At 33.7% G+C, this 27,408-nt stretch overlaps 1 protein-coding gene across 1 annotated transcript; it reads left to right on the plus strand.

Annotated features, from left to right (window-relative positions):
* The first annotated feature begins 79 nt into the window (after positions 1-79).
* LOC138322283 (dynamin-like GTPase OPA1, mitochondrial) lies at positions 80-26,407 on the plus strand. The gene is made up of 30 exons (XM_069266325.1): positions 80-251; positions 2,425-2,824; positions 3,699-3,830; positions 5,203-5,299; positions 6,990-7,043; positions 7,598-7,671; positions 8,017-8,073; positions 8,396-8,500; positions 9,153-9,239; positions 9,440-9,516; positions 9,781-9,914; positions 10,097-10,173; positions 10,931-11,002; positions 11,369-11,468; positions 14,627-14,757; positions 15,194-15,266; positions 15,640-15,712; positions 16,026-16,141; positions 16,408-16,472; positions 17,178-17,254; positions 17,692-17,784; positions 19,100-19,172; positions 20,460-20,615; positions 21,031-21,139; positions 22,215-22,348; positions 22,884-22,970; positions 23,329-23,445; positions 24,829-24,922; positions 25,300-25,410; positions 25,720-26,407. Exons 1-30 carry the CDS (start codon positions 190-192, stop codon positions 25,782-25,784), a joined length of 3,102 nt encoding a protein of 1,033 aa, XP_069122426.1. The 5' UTR covers positions 80-189; the 3' UTR covers positions 25,785-26,407.
* The last annotated feature ends 1,001 nt before the right edge of the window (positions 26,408-27,408 follow it).

Below are 27,408 nucleotides of genomic sequence, written 5' to 3' on the forward strand. Positions count from 1 at the left end.
ACACCAAAAAATTCATGTATATTTTTTATTTCAAAATATTTTTGTACGAAAATAAAGGAACAACACTGGATTTGTCAGCTTTACGTGTGAAGGTCATTTTGTGATTTTCGACGGGAAAGAGAAGCATGATACGGATAAAACGTTGAACCCAAGGCGATTGGGAAATGAAAGTCTCTAGCTTATTAATATATGCCAAGATATAGGAAGGTCACGATGTTGAAAGCGAGATTGGTTTTGAATGGACACTTTGGGTACATACATTTTTATTTCATGATGAAATCTCTTCAACACCCACCTTCATCTGTTCATATTTTTTCTATACACGTTTGTGGTTTTCATTTCTTCGGTATTGTAGCCTACTTTGTACTTGATTTTACAGTACAGTAACCATGTTCTGTTTGAGTTAATCACCTATCATGACTCTTGATTACAATATTTGATTGATATTTCAGTTGATTATTAATATGTTCTTTCATTTGACATTTCCTGTACCCTATCTATTTGTTGTAAGTAGGCCTACAGATAATATAGAATTAGCAACCTATTGCTAAGATGTATATATTGTAGAAATTCGAAAATTGTGTAGAAACAGTTTATTGGTTAAAATTACTTTAGACTTTTATTTAGTTTTATTGATTATATGATCAATGTATACTATGTACATCGGGAATGGGATACAGGTAAATATACCACTAGACTCACACAAGTCTGTTGTCATAGTCACAAGGGCATTTTTCTCCCTCATTACCCACTCCACCACCACAGGTGACACCTTACCTGAGATGATGATCACTTAGAGGTATCCACTTAGACGTCACAACTTGTAGATGTAGCTTACCTATATGTCCCCAGGTGGTCCATTTGCAGCATTCAATTGAATTGATATAATGCTTTGACAGCCGTGTAACCTTATTAGTACAGTTAAGTCTACCAGTATACCTGACATATGTGCATATGTGGTTTTGTTTAAGATAATGAATAGATAAACCTATTGTATTTCATAAAAAAATGCTCTTAATTTCATTTGAAAATATATGCAAGTATTGGTAACATTTTTTTTATGGAGAAATTCTATCCATATTATTTTGTATCCTGTTTTTTTTATTTTTTTTTTTAACAAATATATTATAATTACTATGCATACATGTACAGTACATGTATGTGTATTTCATGCTTCAAGACAACCCCTGATCATGAGCTCTAATTTGATCCCTTATGGTTATCTCTCACCCCAAACTGATGTGTATTTTGCCACTCTGACACTAATTCTGTTCCATTTATGTGGCCATGAATTGTTTTACCTCAATTCAATTCTAACATTTTGACTCGGGTATGCACAGGTACTGGACCAACAGATCTAGTACAGAAATTAAAGGATGTGATTACTGGTACATGAATGAATCACAGGTGTAAATCCATAACTTAGAATATGGAATTGTAGTAATAGCAAAAATGAAGTTTAGTATAAAAATGTAACAAACTAATTAATATACCACAAACAATCAAACAAAGTTTAAATCAACATTATTCAGGCTAAAATTGTATGAACATATCAATATTGAACATAAAAAACCTTACCGAAGGTAAAGAAAACAGTGAAGATATAACTTGACATTTACTTTTATTGTTACTTATCATAGATGATTGTAAATATCCCACCAAAATCATATAGCTGCTATATACATATGTATAAAGTTCACTATAGATTAGTCTCAAATGTATTTAGTTGATATATATAATTAATCAATCAAAGTAATTGGTAATAAAAATGATTGTACTCAAGCTAAGTTTAAGGAATTGTATCCATCCTTGCACATATCATTTAAAAATAAGATTTAAAAGAAAACAGCCATGACTTGTCAGATATTATAATAAAGTTATGAACATAAATAAAAATATGTTAATAGTCAATAAAGAGTGAATTAAGAAGTCATAATCAATATAATGTTATATTTCTCATAGTTTATTCTGTAACACTTAACATAGCTGAATTATTATCTAATAAAAAACTACCAAACACTAAGTTGTGTGGATATTCCAAATGCAAATGAAAAACTTTTTTGTCTCCATATTGGCTGTTAAATATTTAACTTCTTTCATTGTCCTGTTTTACTGTTTGTGTTATATTATGTAATCATGTTCATTTTGTGTGTCTTGATAAAGAGGCAGATCGCCTTGAAATGTTTGTTTTTGACCACGCGGTTGGAATTACTTCTTTGTCCCATATTTACCATTTGAAGTAATTCGTATCCTACAGACTTACGTTTGATGGGATCTCATGTCATCTGGAAAATCCTGTTGATATTACTTCTTTGACCTATATTAAATAATAGACACAAAGACTTGCAGTTATTGATTTAAATCAGGTTGAAATATATCTGTATCACATTTCACAACCCTAAATCAGTTTCTTCAACTTTGCAGTCCTTTGTGTGAAGTGTGCCTGAAAAAAGCGGCAGAAAGATCAGTACAGAATGGAAGTGTCACTAACACACAGCGAAGCCTAGCAGTCATACCTCGGTATTACAGTGTTAGTCAGCAGTCACAGCAGCAACGGTCCACAAGGCCACTACAACCACACATTCTGAATGTTTCTAGATACCCATTGACGGGACTAACAATTAGAGAATTACACACAGGGATTCTACCTTCCGGGAGTATGAATTTTCTCATTCCTAGACCTTGGGTGGCCCAGATTGGAGCAGGAGCGAGTACTCGTAGTGCTGGAAATGTGGCACGAGTTATCACAAGTATTGGCAGGTTCCTCAAAGTCCGATATTTTATGTTGGTTGGTGCAATTGGAGGAGGGGCGGTAGCTAGTCAGGTAAAATATGCACGAGAAATTTTGCTATCTTCTTTGTTATATTAGAAGATCTAGATTTATCTATCATTTCAAAAGGTACAGAGTTAAATATGCATGAAGTTAGATTAAACTTTTCTCACACTCAATTTAGATATTCCTTTGTTGTATATGACAGAGTTTTCTGCTCTTGAGTGTAGGTATTGCTTATTATCACTTGTGATGTATGAAAATTATACGGTCTTATGTATACTCTCACAGTGAAACAGTTAACAGTGGTCAATACCTACAATGCTCTCAAGGGAAGATAACTCAGCAAAATATATATGTAGATATATTGGATATGCTCTGGTTTTCCACTATCCTCAATTAGATTGCTCATTGGCTAATATGTATACATGGCCATGTGCATAAATTAGGTCATGCTGTATAGTATATCCACTCAGTAATTCCATTTTCTAGAAACACTGAGTCAGTATTCCTCTGTGAACTTTAATTTATTGCCCAAACATTAAGCTTTTTGGCACATGCAGGGTGGCGTCCTATGGCCATTGTTTTTCTTTGATAAAAAATCAGATAAAAATTTTGACATTTGTAAAAGAAACTACTTATCTTATATAGCGATTAAAGACCTTTGATTCAGCCCATATGGTGTTTCAATACTGCCCTGTTAGAATTTGAAAATAATAACTTTGTCAACACCCTCAGTCATTATTTATTTCTACCAGGATGGTGCAACACAATATGGACCTCATGATAAAGGTCTATAATTGATAAATATACACATCAGACATTGCACAGAATGTGTATATCATATTATCTAAAAGTTTGTATGAAACAATACAGAAGAATGCTGTCAGATTAATATTGATTATGTTTAATTTCTTTATAATTACAGAAAATGGATGCTTTGAAAGAAATCTTTCTAGATCTCTCATGGACAAAGGAATACCTTCCAGATTCAGAGCAGATGGATAAGTTTATGCAGTCATTAAAAGAAGCTAGAAAATCTTTGTCTCTTCCTGAAAAGGTAAACTTTGATTTTTAGGTCACTTGATCATGAGACGAAGACCTTTTCTAATCACCTTTTGTCCGTTGTCATCCATTGTGCGTCGTATGTCTATAAATAATTTACATTTTTGACTTCTTCTCCAAAACTGCTGATGCAAGTTCAAGGAATTTTTGCGCAAGCCTTCTAAGGCATAAGGCCATTCAAAATCATGAATTATATATGGTCGCCACCTCCCAAGGAGCTATGGGAGGGGCCAAAAGGGTTAAAATTGACTAAAATTTCAAAAATCTTCTTCTCCACTCACAGATGTGGTAGAATCTAATACTCTTCATAGATAGAAAGGTCTTAGGGACCTTTACAAAAACTGTGAATTATATGACCCTGGGGTATCTCGTTTGCCCCTGGGGAGGGGGTTAAGTTTAATAAAGTATATATAGGGAAAACACATTTATGAGCATTATTTAGTAATTTGTAATAGGAAATGAGTCAAATGTTGTAAGAATTATCAGTATGAGATGGCCATAAAGGCATCGAATCCTAATAGGCTAAAACTTTAAAAGTCTACTTCTGAAATTCTGGAAATGGTAGAATCAAATACCCTTTATGGATGGAAAGGTCTTAAGGTGTTTTATAAAACTTGTGAATTATATGACCCTGGAGTCTCCTGTTTCCCCCTTAGGAGGGGGGTCAAGTTTACTCTAGTTTATATAGGGAAAACACATTTATGAGCATTTTTTACTCAATCTTCATAGGAAATGAGTCAAACTTCATTGAAATTATTAGCCTGAGATATAGCATTTTAACATCCATATCGGTTCTAGCTGACCCCCTGGGTCAAAATGACTAAAATTTCAAAAATCTTTATATCTGAATTCACAGGTTTGATGGAAGCAAATACTCCTTATAGATTAAAGTAAAATTTATTAAAATCACTGATCTACTTCAAGGGCAAGTATATATAAAGCGTCTATATCCGAACTCGGGTGACTGTAAGGCCCATAGACCTTTTGTTTAAGGCTAGATATGTCCCAAAACATTGCAGTAAAAGGGGATTGTTCAACAGTATCAAAATATTTAGTATAAGGGATGCATGAATTATCAATTTAAGTTTCCATACAATTATTTTCCTTCTGTATCTGTTATTTATAGTTTTGGATATAGTCTTTCGGTAACTTGTTAAGAAACGTTGTCATAGGATAATGTTATAAACATGATGGTTCCATTGCTGTCAGTTTTTGAATGTATAGAAAAATACCAATTTATTTTTGAAAAGAAACCCACCTTCAGTCTTACAAACAGAAAAGAGTCCCGTAGAGTAAAATGTGTTTGAAATTCAGTTATGATTTAACCACACTCTGACTATGATCAAGAGTTTCCTCTTTTTAATCAGGGATGGATGAAAAGTAAAGTTGATCATTTTAAGAAGAAACAAGAAGAATGGCTGAATAATAAGTCTAAGCTGGATCTGTCAGCTGTTCTGACTGAAGGTAATTACTTTGTAGTGACTTGATGTCTACAAAACAAATCATCATGGTTGAGGTATAATAAATATATATGGCAGCATTATGGCTGAGGAGTGTTTCACATCGGGAATCATGTACACAATTTCTTGTCATCTCCGATGAATCTACTAATGATTGTTGAATATTTGGTTATATGATCAAAGGAAGTAAAGGAAAATTGTCTGTGAATTATAATACCTACACTACTTTCCTTTCTTTAATTGTTATTGTCTGTGCCAACCTTCAAATATCACATAAAACATATATGCTGTGCACTGTTATGTAAATGTGGCCTTAACTTCAGATCAAAACTTTGGTAAAAGGAAAGACTGTTATGTTATTGATTATTAAATAAGTTCATACATCATCACTTTTATATTTTGTCAAAACAGTAGTTTAATAACTTTTAAATAAATTTTATAATAATCAGACCATAATAAGCAATACAAATGTATGGATTTAGATATAACAACCATGTTCCTACTTATGATTGATGCTGCTTACAAATTAACTTGTAGAACCTCTGATAGATCAAGGTTTGTTAATACCATTCGTTGATATTGTAACAATATTGTGTCTCTACTGGGTATTTCTTCATATTGTTTCTAAAGGTTATCCTTAGCATTACATTGCTTTATAAATTCATTATTTCATTTTCTCAGTTTATTCATACACATAGTGTAGTTTGAAATTATCAAAGCATGTCATCATTTGTTTTGTAACATATCTGATTATCTGTATGCTTTTACTCTGAATGATTCTGGAGTGAAAATCACACTTTGATACACACATGATGGACATTCTACAACACCCAGCGGTTTTACTGTATTCTGTTAACTGTTCAATTTTTCATTCAGGAATAAATTCAATTTCAAAAAACAACATATTTGAATACCTACCTTGTTATAATTGAACTCGGATAAAGTTAAAATCAAGTCTTAATGATTTTATGGAATGATTATTGTTCTTTGTATTCCTGTTTTGATAATTACTGATCTCAATTATTGTTTGAAATTTGATAACAAAATTCATCAAATTATGGAAAAGTAATGTTGAACAAGCTTAGTTGATGTTATCAGATCCGTTAAAGTCGATTTGAAACCAGTACCATATTCAACTTAATGTTCCAAGTCCGCTAATATCCATTAGTAATATCAAATAAAAAAATATATTTTTAGCTAATCTATATAAATATTTTAATTATTTGATACATAAAATAGCTGAAATTCTCAATCATAACCAGTGGTACCCTTCTGTAGTGTCACAGAGTTATCTACTCTTGTCAGTGGGTATTAGTTGTTAGTATGTGATATGTGATCTATCAGTGTTTTGTCATACTTTCAGAGAAAACCACACTATTTTTCCACACAAACTGATGATCTAATTATTAAAACCTACTGTCAAGGGGAGATAAGTCTGTAATATTATGTGAATACAGAAACTGAAAGAGCCAGTTGTTCGATAATCATATGACATATCTGATACATCCATACTTCCACATATAGATGAAATGACATCTCTAGATCTAGCAGTAGAAATTTAAAATTTAGTATGCTGGCCTCGGTTATGACAATAACAAGGACATTTAAATCCCATCTAGCAACTGATACAGTGTATTGCTGGTTGTTTTACCTGTCTACCAGGTGTGTCATTGTGTCCTTTTGTCCTTTGTCAGGTATACCACAAACACAAACAGGTGCTTTCCACCTAATGGGATCCTCAGAGCCAGGTGTGTACTTTGTGTGGTAATGTTTTTCTCCCGTATATTAACTTCCTCTATCAAAAAAATAGAAACCAATTAAGTAAAAAATGATTTAAAATGATTTATACTAGGTAAATGTTATGGGTTGGTCTTTTGTATATCTGAGGACATGTTTGAAATACTTGTGTAAGTTTAATATTTGTTTATCATAAACAAAATTATATTTGCTATGGCTTGATAACAGAATGACCCTATACTGGGAATTGCACACTTGGCAGATATTGAAACATTAGATGTGGAAGCATCTTCTTGGTGTTGTCAGTGTCCTGTGCTTCTGTAGTATCCCTGGCAATGAGAGACAGATATCAGTTGAATCATATATATGTTAGATACAAAGCTTAATTGACTGAAATATTTTCAGCAGAACATCGTGCTCACTAATCCTTATATAAAGTGCTTTAAATGCAATGCAGCACTGTTGTTTTCACAAGAATTCTCCTATAATTTCAAGTCATAGACAAAAGAAGCTACAGTGCATTCTACAGGAAGTTTTAGGTAATGGTGACCTGAATTATTTACAGATACATCCACTCAGAAAGGAGTACTGCCTTTACTAGGAATGAGTGACAAGGGTGGCAGTGATGACAAGAAACAGGTAAGTCCTTCAGTAAGTACCGTCTTAGGTCTGGGTAATAGTAGCAGAGGCGACGACAAGAAACATGTAAATCCTCTTTATGGAACTTTAGTATCATCTTAGGTTTGTGGGAAAATTACACATCATGTAGCATTGATGAAAAATATCGTAATAAATTGTTGTCAATATGCTAGGTGAATAGAAAGGTTTTTAATTCATATCTGATTGACATGCAAAGGGTGCAATGCATTTTAGTATAGCATAGAGGAAAGGCTTTATGATTTTATAATGATTGTGTATAAATGGTTTAACTCTTAATCCATAGCTATTCTAAATGAGTTAAAATAATATATTGTTCATTTCTAGACCAAAGACCAACAGAAGAGACTAGAGGAAACCCGAGATGAGATGATCCAGATACAGGTAACAAAAGAAAAGAAAGGGGGGGGGAGGGGCTTGGATAAATAAGGTATACTCTTGTGGAACAATTTTGAAGTTTTATACTATGAAATCAAAAATGATACAAAAGGTCACCAAAAGCAGCAATTTAGGTATACTCTTGTTGGCAAACTTGGAATTTTAAACTTATGAAAAATAATTTAAAAAAAAAAACAGCTGAGGTACTTGTAGACTTTGAAAACCTGCTGATATTATACATTAATGTTATATGCAATATCATGTAATTTTTTATTATGCTTCAAATGTTATTATCAACAAATATAACTTTCTATTATTCCTTCTGAAGATTCGCTACCAAAAAGAGATTGACCGACTTGAGAAGGAAAACAAGGATCTAAAGAGAAATCTACTGCTGAAGGAGAGCAAAGGTGGCCGAAAGCGAGTGATGAAAGTAGGTGTAAGATTTTGATTATTTTTATATTTAAAAAATTGTCATTTTTATCCAAAATCTTTAGATGATGGGCTAATCTAACCGCCTTTCATCTTTGCTCCATTCTTCCCTGTAGTTCTACCAATTGCACTTTGTGAATGATCATCAAACAATATGGCTGATGTGAAGTTCTCATTTCTGTGTATTCATTTTGTAACAAAACCAAACATGATGGATAGTTGCCTTATTGAATTTGACGATTGAAGTGTGTTGCTTCCCTGCAGATTTTATGTGTCATTATTTCAAAGGAAGAGAAAAAAAGCAAAAAAATAACTTTCATTTTATAATCGGAAATATATTGCTCTATAGTGGTCGCTAATTCCCACTAGGATCTCTTGTTTTTCATTGAAATTGAAATGCCATATATCATGTCCAAGTTACCTCCTTGAATTGTCCATTGAAAAGCATCACTCTTCTCTAACAGCAGTTAGGAAAATAATCTTAAGGTATCTACCTTAAGTTTTTGTAAAAATGCTTTTCTATGGAGACTAGTAGAAAAGAAATTTTCTTAAGATGGAAACTCTCTTAAGATGGAAACTATCATTATCAAATGATGAAACTAGGTAAGGTAAATGGTGTAAATGATGTATACATAAAGTTGTTTATTTTGTAGAAATCTCTGATAGATATGTATTCTGAAGTGCTGGATGAGCTTGCAGTGTATGACTCCAGTTACAACACACAAGATAACCTTCCAAGGGTATGTCACTTTCTCATCCCTCTACTGTAAGTCACTGTAAGCTATCAAACATACATCCATATATATGAAGTTTCATTATTTTTATCTTAAAACAAATGCAAACTACCTACTCAATGTGCATCGCCTTGTTTAACCTTCAGCTGTCCTTTATCTTTATCAAAAGTCATCATTATTGACTGAGATCCCTATATGGTTTGTAGGTAGTTGTGGTTGGTGATCAGAGCTCCGGTAAAACCAGCGTCCTAGAGATGATTGCTCGAGCCAGAATATTTCCAAGGTTTGTAGATCTATAGGCAGGCCAGTCAGCAGTTGTTTCTCTCAAAGTAATGCAATAACCTTTACCTCATGGCACTACACACTGATTAGGAGCTGTGATATTGATATAAATGGAAAACAAACCAAATCAAAATAGTTTAACTTAATTACTAATTGTTATAAGCCAAATCAAACCAAAGTTTTGATCAAATAAAACTAGTCTCATATATTATCAAATGGTATGTCATAGTGTCAGATATAATGTGACCTGTGCTGTGATTGACAGGGGCTCAGGTGAGATGATGACAAGGTCACCAGTCAAGGTCACACTCAGTGAAGGTCCTTATCATGTAGCACAGTTCAAGGACAGTACCCGGGAGTTTGACCTCACCAAAGAATCAGAGGTAAAAACAATCAGATGTTTCTCTGAACATTGAAGATCAGTGGCGTATCAGTAAAATTATTTGACACCATCTTTAAAATTCAATTTGATATAGATTGACTTATTAATGAGAGCTAAATGATTGCAATTATTATGTGAATTGTTTGTTGTATTGATGGATTCTATTATTATAGTATGACCTAATTAATGTTGGATACAGTTGGCAGCGTTAAGAAAAAAGAAGTGGAGTTGAGAATGAAGGCTAGTGTACAGGAGGGACAGACAGTCAGTCCAGAGGTAGGTATTCATCTCGCCCCGGTACATTGTCAGCTGTAATAGGGAAGAGTTTTAGGAGGGTCGGGGGAAATGTTTTATAAAGCCACCAAGGTCTTGTTACCAGATCTATACTTCATATGTAACTACTGTACATTTGATTGATAAACACAAAGGTCATCTGTAATAGGGAAGAGTTTTAGGAGGGTCGGGGGAATGTTTTATAAAGCCACCAAGGTCTTGTTACCAGATCTATACTTCATATGTAACTACTGTACATTTGATTGATAAACACAAAGGTCATCTGTAATAGGGAAGAGTTTTAGGAGGGTCGGGGGAATGTTTTATAAAGCCACCAAGGTCTTGTTACCAGATCTATACTTCATATGTAACTACTGTACATTTGATTGATAAACACAAAGGTCATCTGTAATAGGGAAGAGTTTTAGGAGGGTCGGGGGAAAGTTTTATAAAGCCACCAAGGTCTTGTTACCAGATCTATACTTCATATGTATCTACTGTACATTTGATTGATTAACACAAAGGTCATCTGCCCATCATAGTGATCACTGAGATCTTCATCATTTTAACATTAGAGGATTGTAATAATAGTGGAATGCATAGTGAAGATCTGTATTAGGTTGGTAAAATGGTTGAACAGTTTAAATGACCATTAGACATCTGATGGAAAACATTGATTCCAAGGTACATTGACTGTTAATAGGACATAAAACAAAAAATAAAAATTGTTTCCATAATGAGTGTTTACTTGATTTTGTAGTGTATAGCTATGACAGTAAAAGGACCCAGTCTCCCCAGAATGGTGCTCGTCGATCTGCCAGGTATTATTTCTGTAAGTAACGTTTACCTTGTCATATAAATACTGAGTCACACTAAAGTAATCTCAATTGTCTTTGTTCATGAAATGTATAATTACCTATGAAAACTTATGATTTATGAAATTGCAATTGATGTAATAACATTATAAACACTAGAAATAAAAACACTTTCTTATTTCTTTTCTTCTTTTAAGAGATCATAGAATTGGAACTTAAGAGGTCACTCTGACCCATATTCTCACTGCACATCTTTTGTTAAACTAAAATGTCCATTACAAATTTTGAATTCTTAAAAAACCCGATTTAATGCACAGTGACTGTGAATGACCAGATGGAAGATATTCAAACACAATGTCCTTTTATATGCTTTATCTTCACAGACTGTGACCAACGAGATGGCACCAGACACAAAGGAGTCTATCCGACATCTAGTCAGAAGTTACATGGAGAACCCTAACTCTATTGTTCTCTGTATCCAAGGTATGTAGTACAGTGAGGTTACAAGGATAACCCTAACTCTATTGTTCTCTGTATCCAAGGTATGTATTACAGGATAGTTACAAGGATAACTGTAACTCTATTGTTCTCCTCATCCAAGGTATGTAGTACAGGAAAGTTACATGGAGAACCCTAACTCTATTGTTCTCTGTATCCAAGGTATGTAGTACAGGAAAGTTACATGGAGAACCCTAACTCTATTGTTCTCTGTATCCAAGGTATGTAGTACAGGAAAGTTACATGGAGAACCCTAACTCTATTGTTCTCTGTATCCAAGGTATGTAAACAGGAAAGTTACATGGAGAACCCTAACTCTATTGTTCTCTGTATCCAAGGTATGTAGTACAGGAAAGTTACATGGAGAACCTAACTCTATTGTTCTCTGTATCCAAGGTATGTAGTACAGGAAAGTTACATGGAGAACCCTAACTCTATTGTTCTCTGTATCCAAGGTATGTACAAAGGAAAGTTACATGGAGAACCCTAACTCTATTGTTCTCTTTATCCAATGTATGTAGTACAGGAAAGTTACATGGAGAACCCTAACTCTATTGTTTCTCTGTATCCAAGGTATGTATAAAGGAAAGTTACATGGAGAACCCTAACTCTATTGTTCTCTGTATCCAAGGTATGTACCAAAGGAAAGTTACAAGGATAACCCTAACTCTATTGTTCTCTGTATCCAAGGTACGTAGTACAGGAAAGTTACATGGAGAACCCTAACTCTATTGTTCTCTGTATCCAAGGTATGTAGTACAGGAAAGTTACATGGAGAACCCTAACTCTATTGTTCTCTGTAGTACAGGAAAGTTACATGGAGAACACTAACTCTATTGTTCTCTGTATCCAAGGTATGTAGTACAGGAAAGTTACATGGAGAACACTAACTCTATTGTTCTCTGTATCCAAGGTATGTAGTACAGGAAAGTTACATGGAGAACACTAACTCTATTGTTCTCTGTATCCAAGGTATGTAGTACAGGAAAGTTACATGGAGAACACTAACTCTATTGTTCTCTGTATCCAAGGTATGTAGACAGGAAAGTTACATGGAGAACCCTAACTCTATTGTTCTCTGTATCCAAGGTATGTAGTACAGGAAAGTTACATGGAGAACCCTAACTCTATTGTTCTCTGTATCCAAGGTATGTAGTACAGGAAAGTTACATGAGAGAACACTAACTCTATTGTTCTCTGTATCCAAGGTATGTAGTACAGGAAAGTTACATGGAGAACCCTAACTCTATTGTTCTCTGTATCCAAGGTATGTAGTACAGGAAAGTTACATGGAGAACCCTAACTCTATTGTTCTCTGTATCCAAGGTATGTAGTACAGGAAAGTTACATGGAGAACCCTAACTCTATTGTTCTCTGTATCCAAGGTATGTAGTACAGGAAAGTTACATGGAGAACCCTAACTCTATTGTTCTCTGTATCCAAGGTATGTAGTACAGGAAAGTTACATGGAGAACCCTAACTCTATTGTTTTCTGTATCCAAGGTATGTAGTACAGGAAAGTTACATGGAGAACCCTAACTCTATTGTTCTCTGTATCCAAGGTATGTAGTACAGGAAAGTTACATAGAGAACCCTAACTCTATTGTTCTCTGTATCCAAGGTAAAGAAAGTTACATGAGAACCTAACTCATTGTTCTCGTATCCAGTATATACAGGAAAGTTACATGGAGAACCCTAACTCTATTGTTCTCTGTATCCAAGGTATGTATACAGGAAAGTTACATGAGAACCCTAACTCTATTGTTCTCTGTATCCAAGGTAGTACAGGAAAGTTACATGGAGAACCCTAACTCTATTGTTCTCTGTATCCAAGGTATGTACCATAAGGAAAGTTACATGGAGAACCCTAACTCTATTGTTTCTCTGTATCCAAGGTAGTAGTAAGGAAAGTTACATGGAGAACCCTAACTCTATTGTTCTCTGTATCCAAGGTATGTAGTACAGGAAAGTTACATGGAGAACCCTAACTCTATTGTTCTCTGTATCCAAGGTATGTAGTACAGGAAAGTTACATGGAGAACCCTAACTCTATTGTTCTCTGTATCCAAGGTATGTAGTACAGGAAAGTTACATGGAGAACCCTAACTCTATTGTTCTCTGTATCCAAGGTATGTAGTACAGGAAAGTTACATGGAGAACCCTAACTCTATTGTTCTCTGTATCCAAGGTATGTAGTACAGGAAAGTTACATGGAGAACACTAACTCTATTGTTCTCTGTATCCAAGGTATGTACCAAAGGAAAGTTACATGGAGAACCCTAACTCTATTGTTCTCTGTATCCAAGGTATGTACCAAAGGAAAGTTACATGGAGAACCCTAACTCTATTGTTCTCTGTATCCAAGGTATGTAGTACAGGAAAGTTACATGGAGAACCCTAACTCTATTGTTCTCTGTATCCAAGGTATGTACCAAAGGAAAGTTACATGGAGAACCCTAACTCTATTGTTCTCCTCATCCAAGGTATGTAGTACAGGAAAGTTACATGGAGAACACTAACTCTATTGTTCTCTGTATCCAAGGTATGTAGTACAGGAAAGATACATGGAGAACACTAACTCTATTGTTTTCTGTATCCAAGGTATGTAGTACAGGAAAGTTACATAGAGAACCCTAACTCTATTGTTCTCTGTATCCAAGGTATGTAGTACAGGAAAGTTACATGGAGAACCCTAACTCTATTGTTTTCTGTATCCAAGGTATGTAGTACAGGAAAGTTACATAGAGAACCCTAACTCTATTGTTTTCTGTATCCAAGGTATGTAGTACAGGAAATTTACATAGAGAACCCTAACTCTATTGTTTTCTGTATCCAAGGTATGTAGTACAGGAAAGTTACATGGAGAACCCATGTACATGTATGTACCACAGGATTTCTCAATATCATTATATCGAAGAACAGACTTCTGGTTTAGTGATGAATTGTTGAATATGTATAGTTTTGTTTTATACAGAGCTTTTGATGGGGAGAAATGCTTGTCGTGTCAGATGAAGAAAATGTAATGTTTTGTTTTCGAAGGCTCTTAAGAAGTGCAAATGTGATGGGATGTGTGAGAAATGATTATGATATTTAGCCTTGGTTATTCAGACTTAGATGTGATTGATGTTATTTTTGTGTTTTAGACGGCTCGTTGGATGCAGAAAGAAGTAATGTGACAGATTTAGTCAGTCAGATGGATCCCACAGGCAGGAGAACTATATTTGTGCTGACCAAAGTTGATTTAGCGGAGAATAATTTATATAATCCAGATAGGGTTAGTATTAATGGATAGTATACAGGACATCTAGTTGACCCTTGACATTTAGCAGATTCAGAAGTCAAATCATCATTTTTCAGAAATCTAAAGAGTCCAAACCTATGACGAATAGAGTTGTGCTTCAGACCCAGAGCCTAAAGGTCTTCTGTCTATAGGCTGGAAAATCTTCTGAGAAGACTTCTCTTCTTAGAAGATCACAAATCAAGTTGAGCTCAGGAGTCGATATGATTTTGAGAGTCAAATACATATTCTCAGGGGTCTACTGGATGCCCTGTTATATTCATCCAACACTAACATTTTCAGATGAAACTTTATCCTTTCTATTACAATTTCACACTGAATATTTGAGAAATTCATTGCAGCATTGAATTTGTTGAAGTGATTCTACATTAGATTTGACTATACATTTCTACAATGATTTCTTTGTTCACAGATCAAATCTATTTTAGAAGGTCGACTATTTCCAATGAAAGCCTTAGGTTACTTTGCAGTGGTTACTGGAAGAGGTAAATATCATTTTTAAGAAGTCTCAATTAAAACATACTTTAACTGTAGCGTTTGTGATTTAGGACAATTCTGAATAAAATCCTGTTGATAGCCGTTCAGAGTTTAAGACTAAAATGTGGTTAAGTTTTAACTGTTCATAAACCTATGATAGAAAATTCCACAGCAATTTGAAAATAATAAAATTTGTCCCTCTAGAACAAGAAAGTTATATTTTCAGTTGAATCTGCACTATTGAAATTGTATATAATATTCCTGACAATCAGTAAATTCATGTTTTGTTTGCTGATGAACTATTGATTATACTTTGATAGTAAATAAAGTTAAATTGTGTTTAATGTTTCTCTAATAATTAATAACTTCTACATACCACAGGTAACCAAAATGATAGTATACAGACAATCAAGGATTATGAGGAAACTTTCTTCAGGAACTCAAGATTGTTCAAGTAAGTCTTTGAAGTACTTTAAAAACTTAGGACATACCAAGGATCTTGTGATGGTAGTGCATTTTAAATTCTCCTAAATTCCTAATAAAAATTTTAAAAAAATTCCTTTCCTCTGTAGTATGGAGAATACAGGAGTAAAGCCACAAAGATTCTTTCCTGGTATATTTATTGTGGTGTTGAGTGTATTAATGAAGCAACTACTTAAATCATGTATATAAATGTAAAGGTTTTATCACATCATCATTGTGATACATAAAAAAGAAACCCCCACAGTTAAGAGGTTTTTCAGAGAATAACATATTATATTATATAGGGAGGGTGTATTAAAGCCAACCCAGATGAACACACAGAACATGAGTATGGCCGTGTCGGAACTCTTCTGGAAAATGGTGAAGGAGTCGGTAGAACAACAAGCTGATGCCTTCAAAGGTCAGTAAGGTCATGGTTCAAAGTTCATGGTTGTAGTGTAATATTTATGATGACCACCACACAAGGGAATCTTAATGGTAATTTGGCAAAGACAATTTTGATGTAAATTTTGTGAGAGAAAAGATTGCCAGGATTCTGTTTACCTTCAATTTTAAAGTTATATCCAGGTATTGCATTATTTTTCATAACTTTGACAAAATTAATCTTTATGGACATTTTATAAAATTAATTGAAATTTTAAGCTGATTTTGTTTTGCAAATTTCAGCTACAAGGTTTAACCTAGAAACAGAGTGGAAAAACACATTTCCTCGAATCCGGGAGCTTGACAGGGTAATATATCTTATACAGTAAAACCTCTTTATTATTGAGGTGGTCGTAAGGTGAGGTTTCATTGTAGATAGATATAGTCAGAGGGGACTTATAGAATCACACTGGTGTTGTCTTTGGCGGAGACGGTGGAAATCACCAGGATTTGGTAAAAGTGTAATACACGCAAATACTATTATTTCTAACATCTGACTGATTTCTACCAATATTAATATAAGATTATAAGTTAAGTGATGTGATAGGCATGAACAAGCATTTGAAGGAAGAAGAAGGTTGATTTTGAGAATTGCAAGAGCACCAATTGGCCAAGTTAAGGTTAAGGTTTTCGTATAACATGTCGTTACCCAAATTGGGACGCTACCCAAAATGGAACACTTTATAAGTGTTGGAATATTGTTATCCATAACAACTGTATGGGATAAAAAGTGTTCTGATGGGTAGTAACAATTATTTTAAGGAAGAAAATGTGAGATTTTGAGAATTTCAAGAGGTCCATTGGGCAAATTACTAGGTTATGGTTCGCAGGCTAATGAATCTTGTGTTAGCTAAATATGCAGGGTTAATACAGCATCTTTATCAGCTATGTCCTGAAATTGACCTGAAATTGATATATTATGAAATTTTATTTTACGGAATGATGATGAACAGTTTGTTATGTTTTGATTTTATTACAAATTTTTGTAATGTTGATATACTTATTACCTACAGGATGAACTGTTTGATAAAGCACGAGGTGAAATCCTAGATGAAATTATCAACCTCAGTCAAGTCACACCAAAGGAATGGTACGTGTATTATACTTACAAGGAGTGTTTATTGTTTCATAGGGACATCATAATAAGATATTAAATCACATGATGATTTCTTATCCAGTTTGCCCCTTTTGTTTATGAATTTTTCACCTGAATTTTAAAGGGACTTTATTGGGGAGAAAAATAAACTGTCATTAAGTCGTGCAGTTGATAAATAGTATGACATATAGAATTGAGATTGATATGATATTAGACTTTATATTTGCATTTATTTATCAAGTGTTCATTATTGATACCAAATTTAATATTTGTGAATATTTAGCAACATCTATTTCTGTAATAATGAAAAAATTGATACTATCACCCATGCTTAATACTACAATTGATTATATATAATAATTATCAGTGTATCAATATACGGATGTTACGAATGATAAAATATTGTACATGTATCTGTATGTTGATCACAGGGAAGATGCCTTTACGCAGCGACTATGGGACAAAGCATCAACACACTTCTTTGAGAATATTTATCTTCCTGCTGCTCAATCTCCAAACTCTGGGTAGGTATTGGATAAAGAAGTAGAAGGAAACGTTAATATCAAATACTTTATGATATTTTAGTACAGTCAAACCTTGAGGTATCGAAGTTCAAGGGACCGTCAGAAAAACTTGGAAACATCAAGACTTCGAATTATTCCTGGTTGAAATTAGACTGATGGTTTTTTTTACCATGACCAACTTTGGCAGTTGTGTACATGTCGTCTCCATTCCGTAAACTTTGTAATCATTGTATTTACCACAAACAAAACAAAATAAAAACAAAGTATGCAATTAATCACATGTATTGCTATCGTTAGCAATTCATATGTATATTATAAACAAGACTTACGTGTATGTTTGGTGACTATTTAAGCGATGGTTAATATTACAGAATGAATATAAAAACGAAAACACAAAAACGAAACTAAAAAGGAGGAACTGAAAGCGCTACAACACCTACAAAATACTTATATTTAGAATGATCGATTTGCTCCAGTATTTATGCCAAAGTTTTGCAATGTAATAGTTTTGAGTATGAGTTTCTAATAATGTGGCTCGCTATTTACCGTTCCGTAAATTCTACAAACCGCTACCATTGGCGGCGGCGAACATCAAAAACGACTAACTGTATCTTTGCCGTACTAATGATTTAATAACGCAGCTTGTAAAAACAAAGCACCGGGTATCGGTCTGATCGGTGATATTAATTACCTTGATGATATCAAGCAAGCAACACAAGCTGTCATAATCCCTATGGTCCGGCGAAGGGCCGTCGCGAGACAGATAGGTGTGACAGCATGCCGCTGGGTATCGGCGAACACCTGATCTGTACAGGTAAATTTTCATTCAAATCATCGAGTGTCAGTAACCAATGATTCTATAACAAATGGTCCATGAAAAAGTTAGATACATCGAGAACTTCGATTCATAAAACTTTGATTCATACATGGGTTAGTTAGTAATGCTATATAGTGAAGAAATTAGGGACCAGACGAAAAGTTCGATACAGCGAGAAATTTGATTCATCGCAGTTGGAATCATCGAGGTTTGACTGTACAAAAATGTCAAAGACTAGGAAATGAAACAAATTTCTACCATATTTAACCTACTTTTAAAAGAAACTGTAACTATGTTATTGAAATATCATGATCTTGAAGTTCTGTTCTGAGAAGACAAGATGGAAATACAGAATTTCCAATTTCCCAGCATTATCATCAAATAATTAATATGTTTGTGTGTAGATCACTGTTACATCAGACTGCCATAAACAATGTTGTGGGGTCACTTTACTTAATCCTACTTATTTCTAGTGTGGTAATGTTGTATATATTTCAGTACCTTCAATACAACTGTCGACATTAGACTGAAACAATGGGCAGATTCTGTACTACCACGCAAATGTGTAGAGGTAGGTGACTTTATAATGATGTCGTGTTCGAAGGGGATAATCCAACTATAGGAACCAATTACAATAAAAGGGGAGATAACTCGCTGTCAGAACCGGTTACTACTGTCTGTTTTGAATATCCATTGTCAAAGGGAAATATTTCTATATTTGTAATGACTATCTGTTTTGAAATTCTAATAATAGTTCTTACATGTTTGACTTGGAGTTGAGTTGGTGTTTTTGTGAAAAGTTAACCTTTTTTGTATTTATTATCTGATATGTGCCTTAGTTTGGGTGACTATTTAAACATTCAAAAGTGGTAACTGTTTGCTCTAGTTCTGTAATTGAGGATTCTATTTTGCTCTTATTCTGTATTTAAGGATTACATTTTGTCCTAGTTCTGTATTTAAGGATTACATTTTGTTCTAATTTTGTATTTAAGGATTACATTTTGTCCTAATCCTGTATTTAAGGATTACATTTTGTACTAATTCTGTATTTAAGGATTACATTTTGTACTAATTCTGTATTTAAGGATTACATTTTGTCCTAATTCTGTATTTAAGGATTACATTTTGTACTAATTCTGTATTTAAGGATTACATTTTGTCCTAATTCTGTATTTAAGGATTACATTTTGTCCTAGTTCTGTATTTAAGGATACTATTTTGTCTTATTTCTGTATTTAAGGATTACATTTTGTCTTAGTTCTGTATTTAAGGATTACATTTTGTACTAATTCTGTATTTAAGGATTACATTTTGTACTAATTCTGTATTTAAGGATACTATTTTGTCCTAATTCTGTATTTAAGGATTACATTTTGTCCTAGTTCTGTATTTAAGGATTACATTTTGTACTAATTCTGTATTTAAGGATTACATTTTGTCCTAGTTCTGTATTTAAGGATTACATTTTGTCCTAATTCTGTATTTAAGGATTACATTTTGTACTAATTCTGTATTTAAGGATTACATTTTGTACTAATTCTGTATTTAAGGATTACATTTTGTCCTAGTTCTGTATTTAAGGATTACATTTTGTCCTAATTCTTGTACTTAATTCTGTATTTAAGGATTACATTTTGTCCTAATTCTGTATTTAAGGATTACATTTTGTCCTAATTCTGTATTTAAGGATTACATTTTGTCCTAATTCTGTATTTAAGGATTACATTTTGTACTAATTCTGTATTTAAGGATTACATTTTGTACTAATTCTGTAGTTAAGGATTACATTTTGTCCTAATCCTGTATTTAAGGATTCTATTTTGCCTTCCTTCTGTATTTAATTATATGTTGTGCTCAGGTGGGATGGGATACCTTACATGATGAGTTTCTCAAATTTGTGGAACGAGACAAGAAAAGTAAATCTCATGAAGAGCTGTTTGATCAGCTGAAGCAGACAGTGATTGAGACGAGCAAATCCAAACACATGTGGGACAGCAAGGCAGAGGATAGCTTGGTAAATTAAGCTTTGCTGATCATTTGTAAATGAGATTTCGTGATTACTTGTAATTTTTTTCTTATTTTCCAAATCTACACTGGTTTGTAGATTGCATAATCTAATCATTGGTTAGTAGATAATTTTATTTTTTGATTTGCAGTTATAATTATCAATATTATCGAATGAAAATTATTAAATATATATAAAATTTCTATATGATTTTTTTGTTAGAAGTTGTGATTTGCAATCTAGGTTTAGTTGTCTTATCACTCAGTTATTGTATCTGGGAAAAAAAATTTTGATTGATGAGAAATATCTGACATTAGAAAATATTTGAGCTGTAGATCTGATACAAGGATATTTTAAACACTGAAGTAAAAACAATATGCCCCATATCAAGCTATCTCTCATAACGATGTTTTGATGTTGACAGCGAGTGATCCAGGTGAATACTTTAGAGGATAGATCTGTGTCTGACAAACAACAGTGGGACAGTGCAATACGCTTCATGGAGGAGTCCATACGCTCTCGTCTCAACCAGAGTGAGTACACACGAAATACGCTCTTATCTCACCCAGAGTGAGTACACATGAAATACACTCACATCTCAACCAGAGTGAGTACACATAAAATACGCTCTCGTCTCAACCAGAGTGAGTACACATGAAATATGCTCTCGTCTCAACAAGACTTAGTACACATAAAATACGCTCTGTCTCGTCTCAACCAGAGTGAGTACTCATAAAATATGCTCTCCTCTCAACCAGAGTGAGTACACATGAAATACGCTCTCGTCTCAACCAGAGTTAGTACACATGAAATACGCTTTCATCTCAACTAGAGTGAGTACACATAAAATATGCTCTCGTCTCAACCAGAGTGAGTACACATAAAATACGCTCTCGTCTCAACCAGAGCGAGTACACATAAAATACACTCTCGTCTCAACCAGAGTGAGTACACATGAAATACGCTCTCGTCTCAACCAGAGTGAGTACACATGAAATATGCTCTTGTCTCAACCAGAGTGAGTACACATGAAATACGCTTTCATCTCAACTAGAGTGAGTACACATGAAATACGCTCTCGTCTCAACCAGAGTGAGTACACATAAAATACGCTCTCGTCTCAACCAGAGTGAGTACACATGAAATACGCTCTCGTCTCAACCAGAGTGAGTACACATAAAATACGCTCTCGTCTCAACCAGAGTGAGTACACATAAAATACGCTCTCGTCTCAACCAGAGTGAGTACACATAAAATACGCTCTCGTCTCAACCAGAGTGAGTACACATAAAATACGCTCTCGTCTCAACCAGAGTGAGTACACATGAAATATGCTCTTGTCTCAACCAGAGTGAGTACACATAAAATACGCTCTTGTCTCAACCAGAGTGAGTAAACATAAAATATGCTACCTTATCAACCAGAGTGAGTACACATAAAATACGTTCTCGTCTCAATTAAAGCATATACACATAATGCATTAGATGCTTCAGTTTTTTGACATATTAGGTATGTTAATATGCCTTTCCTGTCTACTTAAATTATATTTTAATCCCGACCGTATTTCTAATGATAGGTCTTATACAACACTGTTTTGTCCACTTTTAGCGGAGGCGAAGCTCAAGGAGATGACCGGCCCAGGTACACGGGAACAGTGGCTTCACTGGAAGCATCGCACCACTGATCACAAAAACCGGGTAGCTACGAAAGAAGAGCTTCAAAAAATTCTTGCCTCTGACAAGGTACTTTTTCATTAAAGGGTTTATATTTTATCAAAATTTCAACTCGTAGCCCTGAGGTAGTGCTTCACTTTGAACAGAACTTTTAATTATTTGTGGCAGTATGTGGTCGTTGAAAAGACATCTAATGCTGGAAAATCTCTAACTGAGTTTCATATGAACGTTTCTCATTTACTTATTAGGTAACTATCAAAGCTATTGGTTTGGTGTAATCAGGATTATTCTTAAACAAGCAGTATTAAGTATTAGGACGTTAGGCATTCTTGATATAACATTCTGTTATACCGAAAGTAATTCTACAAGATTGATTGCAGGTTTTCATGTTTTTAGACTGTTAAGCTATTTAGTTAATCATTGATGGTGTAAAGTTTTTCGGGATAAATCTTATATCAAAACCATTTTGAAATTTTACTATCTAGTTTTGTTTTATCCCCAGTAAATGATTAGATTATGAATTGATGTTATTTGTATAGTATCAGAATAAGGCATGTGACTAAAGGTTAACAACAATATTATATATAAAATCCTTTGATTACAGGCACATAAATCTGTGATAGCCCCGGACGAACTGACGACAGTGAGAAGAAATCTCCAAACACAAGGTGTAGATGTGGATAATGAATTTGTAAGTAATATCTATAGTTAGGTGTAAAATTCTGTTTGTTGAATGATTGAAATAAGATCATATAAAATCTGGTGTTTTAGCTTCCTGATCAATGACAACAATTAGAACTGGTTTGGTTTGTAATTGGTGAGAAGAATTTTGCACTTTAAAAAGAAGGAAAGGTCTTTTACCTGTGTTCCACCCGACTACTCATCTTAGCAGTGAATAAGGCAGATAAAAAACTATAGTGATAACAGAAAAGAGTTGCATATACAAACTTGAATTTTCTTCTGAAGGAACTTAACACTGTGTTTGAAATGAAATCTAGTAGTTTTTATTGTAATTGTAGAAGCTTATATTCTCCTGTTTATATTGCCAGATAAAAGAAACATGGTACCATGTCTACAGAGAAACCTTTATGAAGAAGGCTCTGTCACAAGCCCAGGACTGCCGTAAAGGATTCTACTATTACCAGAAGGGTTTCCAAGATACAGGGGTGAGGCTTTCATTGTTGTATATCCAACATAATGACAATGATTGTAAGGCATGAATTGTTTATTTTCAAATTCAAATTCAAATTCTTTATTTGCATTAAGTTTTTCAACTTATTTGCTTTTTACAAAGAATGATATCAAAATACAATTAGCATACATACAGGATGTCAAATATGTTATCTACTGGAAAGACAGTTACATGTACAAATAGGGAGGAGGATCATCCTGGAGGCATAACTCGCATTTGTTTCAATTTAGATAAACGATCAATTGGAAACTAAAACATCAATGAAATTTGGCATCAGTAGTCCCTTAAATCCCCAAAAGGATGAATTTACATATGACTGATAGAAACTGCCCAGTGTTATAAAGTGTTGTTTATATTTCCAGCTGGACTGTCATGATGTTGTTTATATTTCCAGCTGGACTGTCATGATGTTGTTTATATTTCCAGCTGGACTGTCATGATGTTGTTTATATTTCCAGCTGGACTGTCATGACATTGTTTGTTGTTTTTATTTCCAACTGGACTGTAATGTATTGTTTATATTTTCAGCTGGACTGTCATGACATTGTTGTCTATATTTCCAGCTGGACTGTCATGCCATTGTTGTTTATATTTCCAGCTGGACTGCCATGATGTTGTTTATATATCCAGCTGGACTTCACAAAGTTGATTGTTGTTTGTATTTCCAGCTAGACTGTCATGACGTTGTTTGTTGTTTATATTTCCAGCTAGACTGTCATGATGTTGTTTGTTGTATATATTTCCAGCTGGACTGTCATAATGTTGTTTATATATCCAGCTGGACTGTCATGACGTTGTTTGTTGTTTTTATTTCCAGCTGGACTGTCATAATGTTGTTTGTTGTTTATATTTCTAGCTGGACTGTCATGATGTTGTTTATATATCCAGCTGGACTGTCATGACGTTGTTTGTTGTTTTTATTTCCAGCTGGACTGTCATGATGTTGTTTATATATCCAGCTGGACTGTCATGACGTTGTTTGTTGTTTTTATTTCCAGCTGGACTGTCATGATGTTGTTTATATATTCAGCTGGACTGTCATGATGTTGTTTGTTGTTTTTATTTCCACCTGGACTGTCATGATGTTGTTTATATTTCCAGCTGGACTGTCATGACGTTGTTTGTTGTTTATATTTCCAGCTGGACTGTCATGATGTTGTTTGTTGTTTATATTTCCAGCTGGACTGTCATGATGTTGTTTATATATCCAGCTGGACTGTCAGGATGTTGTTTGTTGTTTTTATTTCCAGCTGGACTGTCATGATGTTGTATATATTTCCAGCTGGACTGTCATGATGTTTGTTGTTTATATTTCCAGCTGGACTGTCATGACGTTGTTTGTTGTTTATATTTCCAGCTGGACTGTCATGATGTGGTCCTGTTCTGGAGACTACAGAGGATGTTACAAGTCACTAGTAATGCTTTACGCCAACAAGTCATGAATAATGAAGGTGAGAGTCTGCACCTCTCAACAACGTTCTAACGTTCTACAAACTTTCACTCATACAAATACTTATCTCCAGCTGCAATAAACATGTCAACAACTCTGTCTTGTCAGTGTCCTAAAGGCTTCTTTTTGCTATTTTCTACGTCTGAATTTTTTTCTTGACGCTCTACTATCTAGCTGGAAGATCTTCTGAGAAGACTTCTTAAAAGAGTTCAAATCAAACTGGCATCAGTTGTATTCAATCATGTGGAGTTGTCTGCCCTTAGACTATTAGATAATTTGTATTTTTTGAAAACAAACTTTTTGGATAATTATAAAGTTATAAGTTACTGGTTATTTTTCAGTACGCTTGAAATAAACATCTAATTGTATTGTTGACAGCTCGCCGACTAGAGAGAATCATCAAGGACGTTCTAGATGACTTTGTGGACAATAAGGAAGTACTCAGTAAATTATTGACCGGTCGCCGTGTCCAGCTGGCCGAGGAACTAAGTAAGTCTGGGCAAGAAGTGGTTACATATACAGTAATATCATTACTCATTTCTGTTGAAATAACTCTACACTTTTAATATCTGGTTAAAAACAAGTGTATCTGCCCATTTAAATTTTTTCAACTGAAAACAAATGTTATGCAGAATTGTTTCACTTAAATATATAAGATAAAGAAAACATTTAGATGTATGCAAAGTACAAATCACTGCAGAAAGTGATTTTTAGATCAGAAAGATTCCATGTGTCAATAGAAATATTGAAACACATTGCATATTATTTATAATTCATTCTGGTTTTGTCATTTTGCAGAAAAAGTACGACAGATTCAGGAGAAATTAGAAGAATTTATCAATGCTCTGAACAAGGAGAAATGACCAAGTTGAGGATAGTGTGATTATCTCGTAGAAAGATAGTGTGACAATTTCGGACAAGTGTTGTGAACACATTGTGATGAGCTTTTTTGGTGCAAAACAGAACGCAAGAAAAAGATTTCATGAATGTTGTCAGTTTTTTTTATTAAAATTGACACTGATGTATTCCAGATACTTGTAGCTATTGTGAGCGTTATAAACTTAAAATTTGACACTGACAAATTCCAGATACTTGTAGCTTTTGTGAGCGTTATAAACTTAAATTTGACACTGACAAATTCCAGATACTTGTAGCTTTTGTGTATGTAAGGAAGTATTCAATGTCTGTGTGTGCTGCCAGCCATAGATGTTAATTTATTTGTAGGAAATCATCTTGTTTTATGACAGATTAAGGATGGTATAGTTATATTTAGTCAGTGTAGGGGCATAACATGATAAATTACACTGTTTAAAAGCTGGTTAGGGAGGTATATAACAATTACAAACTATACTTAGTAATGCTGAATCATCAGAGATTATGTGTATTTCCCAAGTTTATGTAAGTAATAGATACAAGATATTTGTATCTCACCAAGATTATAAAGATTGCCTTCAATACATTATTTCTCACTTTATGAAGGAATTTAAAGTTACCAATTTGATATGTGCCGTATTTTTCATACTCACGAATCAAGATGAGCTTTTAATATGTTATTCAGCACCAAAAATTACCGACTTTTTGAAAATTACAGTGCTTTCAATCCATAGGTTTTAATTTTACATGTACAAATAAGAGCTGAAAATGGTTTTTGGCAGTACTGCTAAAAATCATTTATTTACATCAATAATGAAGTAAAATGAGTACATACGGTGAGGCCATGAAGTTAAATTGTGGTCTACAATTTCATTACACATTTATACAATGTTTTTAGTAATTGTAAAGTGGGTATGTTTTCATTTAAACATATTTAAGGCATAAAAACAACAATTTTACAGTACAAAATTTCTGTGATATAACTAACGTTTATAAGTCATTTGAAGCCATTTGAATGGTTTTTACAGCTTTATTCATCAAACCTTATGGTATTTAATGAATTAATGATGAAAAAATAGCATGTCAAAATTATCGCCCAGTTACGGCACATATAACTTTAAAGCTTACCAATAGGTTCATTTGATAAGTTTATAATTATCATGACATGTTTGTGTCCCGTTATATGTACTGTACTTGGTATTTTTTCTTGTTGATTTACTTTTGGAACTTCATATTCTTAGTCACTTTTCGTTACAGAATTTTAACTTTGTTAGTTATATTTAATTTGTTATGCAGTTAAATTTATACAAGACATAATCTCAAAATGATGCTACATAATTTTACCTACTAATAAACTATAATAATATTAGCATCTGCTAAACTTGCAGAAATCAAATTTGTATCAATGTAAGCCTAATTTCTTCTCATATTCATATGTAAATTTATTTTCACGTAATTTATTGTAACTACATATTAAATGAAATTATAGGCATCTATCAAATAATTATTTGATAACTAAATTTAAATTGTAACACAAAATCTTGGTCAAAAAATCTGTGAAATGTCTCCATTTACTGGTGGCTTTGTATGATTTTGATGTCAAGCATTTTACCA

Source organism: Argopecten irradians, chromosome 1 (assembly GCF_041381155.1).
Source record: "Argopecten irradians isolate NY chromosome 1, Ai_NY, whole genome shotgun sequence".
Classification (NCBI taxonomy): Eukaryota; Metazoa; Mollusca; class Bivalvia; order Pectinida; family Pectinidae; genus Argopecten; species Argopecten irradians.